A 7,882-nucleotide genomic window follows, 5' to 3' on the forward strand; every position below is an offset into this window, starting at 1 on the left:
CGTCTCAGCTCAGGTCAACTGTAATTTGGGATTTAAAAGGGGGCGTTGAGCGCATTCTTAAGCGAATTCTTAAGCTGCTTTTGTAATTATTGTTCTTGTGTTTTTCGTCCTTTATTGTTGAGAATAGCTGTTACGTGTTTTTAACGACGAAATTTCTAATGATCTGTACTTATCCTGAGATTGTGCTTAAATCCGAGGTCGTGTGAGAGTTTCCTATGTACACAAACAGTTTATACACCTTCTATACAATGCACAGATACGTGTAGGTATTTTGCATTCGTACAGTTTTTAAAGTCGAATCCGTGGGTTGTGTGGCGTAGCGGCAGAGTGCTCGACTCGGAACCAAGAGGTCCCGGGTTCGAGTCCTGACATGCCAAGATCTTGTGTCCTTGGGAAAGGCAATTTACACGACTTTCCTCACTTCACTCAGGTGAAAATGAGTATTGTATTGTCCCCTGATAATATCAATATAAGTTGATTAAACTTGAGTGTGCCGTCACCACGTCTTGTGATTAGATGTTGGAATATATAAAAAAAAAAGTCGCAGCCGCGGTTGGACCCAAAGCCAGTAAAGAGTAAAAGAAAATCTTCATACCTACATCACTAATTTTTTTAATGAAAGTGCATGCCCATTTGCAGTTGTCTTATATAAAGAGACTGAAAGAAACCAGGCTCCTGAAAATAGTCTCCCCGAGCTTTCTTCATCTAGGAAACCACCCAAAACACATACCTAGTAAAATTACTAAATTACAACTTACAAGATTACAAATGCATGGAACTAACTAACTACTGCCTAAAAGGGGGACAAACCCCTTCAGTAAAGTACATAGAAACACCAGATAGATTTATAGACTAGATATTTTTTTACCTGTTTAGATTCTGTGTGTTACTTTACATTAGACTTCGGGTACGGATTTTATTATATTATGTAAAATAATATAAGTTGAAGGTCACTCTGCTTTTTGTTTTCAAAATCTATCCACTCGTGGTGCACGAGGTTCACAGCATACAGACAGGCACACTCATTTCCCTTCCGTCTCCCATTTGTTGGTAACATTTTTCAATGATCTACAACTGCTTGTCAAGGTTTAAGTTGTAAAATATCCGAATTGTTGTGACTACTAAGGACGAATAATTGGTGTAAATACTATAGTAGACAGGTATCTGCGTTCTTGTTGCTTGTTATTGTGTCTTTGTTTCTTTGGACCGTTTCAATGTTTGTCTAGATGAAAGACTAAGTTGTCAAGGTTTAAGTTATAAAAGATCCGTCACATAAAGGCCGGATAATTGGTGTAAATAGCAGACAGGTATGTGCCGCCATTGAGAGTCACAGGGGCCTACAGGGCCGTGGGGCGCCCCAGGACAATTCCTCCGCCAGGCGTGTCGTACCATTGTGGACCCACCCTAACAGTCACCGCGCAAAAATCACGCTTTCTCTCCCAAACCACCGCTATTTTTCCACGATTTCGGCAAATTTTGATAAGGTATGATCACACCGACGATTTTAGGCCAGGTTTTGGCGATATTTTTGCGATCCAGGTGCGCTCACCGCCCAACTCGCGCGGTGCCTTGAGACTCGACCAATTTTCTAATCCAGTGACCCGAAATAACCTGTTTTGAACAGAACTAATATATGCAAGCATTGAACCCGAAGATGTGGGAAGAAGTGTAGCCATTCATAGAGGCACGTGCATAGACAAGTGTACAACTTTACGGCTTGCACAAAAAGTACATGTTTTGGTAGAGATGCAGATGCCACACTATAATGATAGCATAAAGTGCACATAACTTGTCAATGTGGTTCATACATGCGTCTCTAACTTCTTCTGAGATCACTATCAAAAATATATCTTAAAGTTTTTTAAATCTAAGAAGACGCTTGAAAATGGGAGCTTAACAAGAAGTAGGCTAAGCGTAATGGAGATTATTCAAGAAGTTTACACACATAGCTTTTTTCTTTCTTTCACAGGAACACAGGAAACAGCACAATGAAAACTTCTCCGGCTCTTGGGCGTTGGCTTCTCTCTCTACTGGTTCTTGGGTCAACATGTAGTCAATTTGCTCAAGGTATTGATGCAACTGTTCTTCAATGTGCATTATACATTTTTTTAAGTTAAAGTTTTAACATTATTTGTCTTTCAAAGACTTCTAAATCAGCACTAAAGCAGACGCATTGTCTAGGGAAAAATTCAAAGCAAACGACAAAACATTCCACTAAGTACACATTTTTTATACTTTGCAGGCCAACCAGCTTCAACGTCTTCACAAATACCTCAAGCGTCCGCAACTTCCACGCCTACTCCTTCTCAAAGACCCTCAACAGTCAGTCCGACTGTAGCACCATCTCCATCAGTCAGTCCAACTGTAGCTCCATCCCCATCAGTCAGTCCAACTGTGATTCCATCACCATCAGTCAGTCCAACTGTGATTCCATCACCATCAGTTAGTCCAACTGTAGCTCCATCTCCATCAGTCAGTCCATCTGTAGTACCATCACCATCAGTCAGTCCAACTGTAGCTCCATCTCCATCAGTTAGTCCAACTGTAGCTCCATCTCCATCAGTCAGTCCAACTCGTAGCTCCATCTCCATCAGTCAGTCCATCTGTAGCTCCATCTCCATCAGTCAGTCTAACTGTAGCTCCATCTCCATCAGTCAGTCCAACTGTAGCTCCATCTCCATCAGTCAGTCCAACTGTAGCTCCTTCTCCATCAGTTAGTCCAACTGTGACTCCATCTACATCAGTCAGTCCGTCTATAGCTCCATCTCCATCAGTTAGTCCAACTGTAGCTCCATCTCCATCAGTTAGTCCAACTGTAGCTCCATCTCCATCAGTCAGTCCATCTGTAGCACCATCTCCATCAGTCAGTCCAACTCTAGCTCCATCTCCATCAGTTAGTCCATCTGTAGTACCATCTCCATCAGTCAGTCCAACTCTAGCTCCATCTCCATCAGTCAGTCCGACTGTAGTACCATCACCATCAGTTAGTCCAACTGTAGCTCCATCTCCATCAGTCAGTCCATCTGTAGTTCCATCTCCATCAGTTAGTCCAACTATAGATCCATCTCCATCAGTCAGTCCATCTATAGATCCATCTCCATCAGTCAGTCTAACTGTAGCTCTATCTCCATCAGTTAGTCCATCTGTAGCTCTATCTCCATCAGTTAGTCCATCTGTAGCTCTATCTCCATCAGTCAGTCCATCTGCAGTACCATCTCCATCAGTCAGTCCATCTGTAGTACCATCTCCATCAGTCAGTCCACCTGTAGCTCCATCTCCATCTGTGTCACCAACATTCAGTCCGACTGTAGCTCCATCTCCATCAGTTAGTCCAACTGTAGCTCCATCGCCATCAGTCAGTCCATCTGTAGTACCATCTCCATCAGTCAGTCCATCTGTAGTACCATCTCCATCAGTCAGTCCATCTGCATCAGTTAGTCCGACTGTAGCTCCATCAGCCAGTTTATCCCTAGCTCCATCAGTCAGTCCGACTCTAGCTCCATCTCCATCAATTAGTCAAACTATAGTTCCATCTCCATCTGTGTCACCAACAGTCAGTCCAACTGTAGCCCCATCAGTCAGTCCTACAGTAGCTCCATCTCCATCAGTCAGCCCAACTGTAGCTCCATCTACATCAGTCTCATCCCCAAGTGTGTCACCATCAGTTACAGCCTCCATGACTTCAGCACCAAGTCCATCCGTGTCACCATCAGTTACAGCCTCCTTGACTCCATTAAGAAGTGTGTCACCATCAGTTACAGGATCCGTGACTCCAGCTCCAAGTCCATCCGTGTCACAATCTGTTACAGCATCTATTACTCCAGCACCAAGTGTGTCACCATCAGTTACAGCCTCCATGACTTCAGCACCAAGTCCATCCGTGTCACCATCAGTTACAGCCTCCTTGACTCCATTAAGAAGTGTGTCACCATCAGTTACAGGATCCGTGACTCCAGCTCCAAGTCCATCCGTGTCACAATCTGTTACAGCATCTATTACTCCAGCACCAAGTGTGTCACCATCAGTTACAGCCTCCATGACTTCAGCACCAAGTCCATCCGTGTCACCATCAGTTACAGCCTCCTTGACTCCATTAAGAAGTGTGTCACCATCAGTTACAGCCTCCGTGACTCCAGCGCCAAGTCCATCAGTGTCACCATCAGTTACAGCCTCCTTGACTCCAGCACCAAGTGTGTCACCATCAGCCACAGCCTCCCTGTCTCTAGTGGCAGTTCCATCCGTGTCACCATCAGTTACAGCATCCGTGACTTCAGCGCCAAGTCCATCCGTGTCACCATCAGTAACAGCCTCCATGACTTCAGTACCAAGTCCATCTGTGTCACCATTAGTTACAGCGTCTATGACACCAGCACCAAGTGTGTCACCATCAGTTACAGCATCCGTGACTCCAGCGCCAAGTCCATCAGTGTCACCATCAGTTACAGCCTCCATGACTCCAGTACCAAGTGTGTCACCATCAGTTACAGCATCCGTGACTCCAGTACCAAGTCCATCCGTGTCAGCATCTGTCACAGCATCCGTGACTCCAGTACCAAGTCCATCAATGTCACCATCTGTTACAGCCTCCATGACTCCCGCACCAGTTGTGTCACCATCTGTTACAGCATCCGTGACTCCAGCACCAAGTCCATCCGTGTCACCATCTGTTACAGCATCCGTGACTCCAGCACCAAGTGTGTCACCATCTGTTACAGCCTCCATGACTCCAGCACCAAGTGTGTCACCATCTGTTACAGCCTCCATGACTCCAGCACCAAGTCCATCCGCGTCACCATCTGTTACAGCCTCCATGACTCCAGTACCAAGTGTGTCACCATCAGTTACAGCACCCGTGACTCCAGCACGAAGTGCGTCACCATCAGTTACAGCCTCCATGACCCCAGTACCAAGTCCATCGATGTCACCATCATTTACAACATCCGTGACTACAGCGCCAAGTCCATCCATGTCACCATCAGCTACAGCTTCCATGACTCCACCCCTAAGTGTGTCACCATCAGTTACAGCATCCATGACTCCCGCACCAAGTGTGTCACCATCAGTTGCAGCCTCCGTGACTCCAGCGCCAAGTATGACACCATCGGTAACGCCATCCGTGACTGCAGCACCAAGCGTGTCACCATCAGTAACACAATCGGTGACTCCAGCGCCAAGCGTGACACCATCGGTAACACCATCCGTGACTCCAGTGCCAGGTGTGTCACCATCACCATCCGTAACAGCATCTATGACACCATTGGTAACGCCATCCTTGACTCTAGTGCCAAGCGTGTTACCATCAGTAACAGCATCCATGACACCATCGGTAACAGCATCCGTGACTCCAGCGCCAAGTATGACACCATCGGTAAGAGTATCCATGACACCATTGGTAACGCCATCCGTGACTACAGCGCCAAGCGTGTCACCATCAGTAACACCATCCGTGACTCCAGCGCCAAGTGTGACACCATCGGTAACGCCATCCGTGACTCCAGCGTCAAGTATGGCACCATCAGTAACACCATCTGTGACTCCAGCGCCAAGCGTGTCACCATCAGTAACACCATCCGTGACTCCAGTGCCAGGTGTGTCACCATCAGTACCACCATCCGTGACTCCAGCGCTAAGTATGACACCATCAGTAACACCATCCGTGACTCCAGTGCTAGGTATGACACCATCAGTACCACCATCCGTGACTCCAGTGCTAAGTATGACACCATCAATAACGCCATCCGTGACTCCGGCGCCAAGTATGACATCATCAGTACCACCATCCGTGACTCCGGCGCCAAGCGTGGCACCATCAGTTACACCATCCGTGACTCCGGCGCCAAGCGTGGCACCATCAGTTACACCATCCGTGACTCCAGTGCCAGGTGTGTCACCATCACCATCCGTAACAGCATCTATGACACCATTGGTAACGCCATCCTTGACTCTAGTGCCAAGCGTGTTACCATCAGTAACAGCATCCATGACACCATCGGTAACAGCATCCGTGACTCCAGCGCCAAGTATGACACCATCGGTAAGAGTATCCATGACACCATTGGTAACGCCATCCGTGACTACAGCGCCAAGCGTGTCACCATCAGTAACACCATCCGTGACTCCAGCGCCAAGTGTGACACCATCGGTAACGCCATCCGTGACTCCAGCGTCAAGTATGGCACCATCAGTAACACCATCTGTGACTCCAGCGCCAAGCGTGTCACCATCAGTAACACCATCCGTGACTCCAGTGCCAGGTGTGTCACCATCAGTACCACCATCCGTGACTCCAGCGCTAAGTATGACACCATCAGTAACACCATCCGTGACTCCAGTGCTAGGTATGACACCATCAGTACCACCATCCGTGACTCCAGTGCTAAGTATGACACCATCAGTAACGCCATCCGTGACTCCGGCGCCAAGCGTGGCACCATCAGTTACACCATCCATGACTCCGGCGCCAAGCGTGGCACCATCAGTTACACCATCCATGACTCCGGCGCCAAGCGTGGCACCATCAGTTACACCATCCGTGACTCCGGCGCCAAGCGTGGCACCATCAGTTACACCATCCGTGACTCCGGCGCCAAGCGTGGCACCATCAGTTACACCATCCGTGACTCCGGCGCCAAGCGTGGCACCATCAGTTACACCATCCGTGACTCCGGCGCCAAGCGTGTCACCATCAGTAACACCATCCGTGACTCCAGCGCCAAGCGTGGCACCATCAGTTACACCATCCGTGACTCCAGCGCCAACTCCACCAGTGAGCGCTACCTCGACTCCGTCGATGAGTGCATCCATCTCTGTCATGCCCAGTTCGACCCCACTTCCACCTTCGTCATTGCAGCCAAGTCCATCAATGGTAAATTGGTTGTGCATGTTTTTGTTACATTGTTTTATCTTTTAATGAATAGATTTCTTGTTTTATCATTTGTCGTTTATTTTTACCATGACTTACAATGTTCAACAATATTTTAACAGATGAGGACTGCGACTGTCACTCCATCTTCAGCTATTCCAACAACGTTCCCTCCGGTCGTGTTTGTTCCAGAAGGTAAGATAATATACATACTTAACAAGATTCTAGACTCCCAAGAAGTATTTTGGAATTTCGCGACCTTTTAAAAAGCTTTAAAAAGCTCACAGACTTTCGTGAAGTGTCTTGGGCTTTTTTTTAATGTGTTGGGACCGTGGAGGGGATCGTATGATGTAATCGAGTATAATACTGCTCCCTGAATTCTTCTTCATGCGTGTGCTCGGTCACCCTCGGGTGACGTCCCCATCAATCAACTGCCAAATCACCTCCCACCCACCATGAAACCCAAGCAATTAGTGCAGAGAGACAAAACCACATTCAAGTCGATATTTACATCGAAACGCATGAAAATGACATTTAAAGATGTCGTGTAGCCACTCTTTACGTTGAAACAATTTAAAAGCCTGTTTATATAATCGTTTATACTTCATGTCTTGCTACAGTTGACGTCAACGCTGGCCGTGTCATCCCGGCGAATGCTGCCCCGCCGGTGTTCTCACCCGCTGGGGACGTGCCAACTTCGCTAGACGTCGCCATCGCCAACCCCTCCAACAAGGCTATCCCTCCAAATCCGAGCGGCGACAACTTCAACATGGTCGTCTTCCTCGCCAACAGTAACAACCTAGACACGGCGAGCCAGAAAACAGGGCCGTACCGGATCGAACCGGATCCTACCGGGGCCAATACGCTGAGGTCGGGGAGTACCGGCCAACCGGAGAACTGGTCTTCAACAACGCGACAGCCCTGGTCAGGATTCCCTCTAGCGAGTGCAGGGAGTACTCCAACATGTGTGTCGTCATCACCCCAGCGGAAAGCGCCACGTTCAACGACTCCGTCACCGCC

The 7,882-nt window shown here is 47.8% G+C and overlaps 2 protein-coding genes across 2 annotated transcripts in view; both read left to right on the forward strand.

The window, feature by feature from the left end:
• Positions 1–2,073: 2,073 nt before the first annotated feature.
• LOC109483193 lies at positions 2,074–7,577 on the forward strand. The gene is made up of 7 exons (XM_019786177.1): positions 2,074–2,081; positions 2,243–2,442; positions 2,564–2,713; positions 3,045–3,103; positions 3,517–6,865; positions 6,985–7,057; positions 7,483–7,577. The coding sequence occupies exons 1-7, from the start codon at positions 2,074–2,076 to the stop codon at positions 7,484–7,486; spliced, it is 3,843 nt and encodes a 1,280-aa protein (XP_019641736.1). The 3' UTR covers positions 7,487–7,577.
• Positions 7,578–7,631: 54 nt separating this feature from the next.
• The window catches only part of LOC109483194, a 5,263-nt gene continuing 5,012 nt past the window's right edge, over positions 7,632–7,882 (forward strand). Inside the window, exon 1 of the mRNA XM_019786178.1 lies at positions 7,632–7,740. Within this exon, the coding sequence (XP_019641737.1) occupies positions 7,632–7,740 (109 nt within the window). The remainder of the gene's footprint in view (positions 7,741–7,882) is intronic.

Source organism: Branchiostoma belcheri, unplaced genomic scaffold (genome assembly GCF_001625305.1).
Source record: "Branchiostoma belcheri isolate BF01 breed outbred unplaced genomic scaffold, Haploidv18h27 scaffold63, whole genome shotgun sequence".
Lineage (NCBI taxonomy): Eukaryota > Metazoa > Chordata > Leptocardii > Amphioxiformes > Branchiostomatidae > Branchiostoma > Branchiostoma belcheri.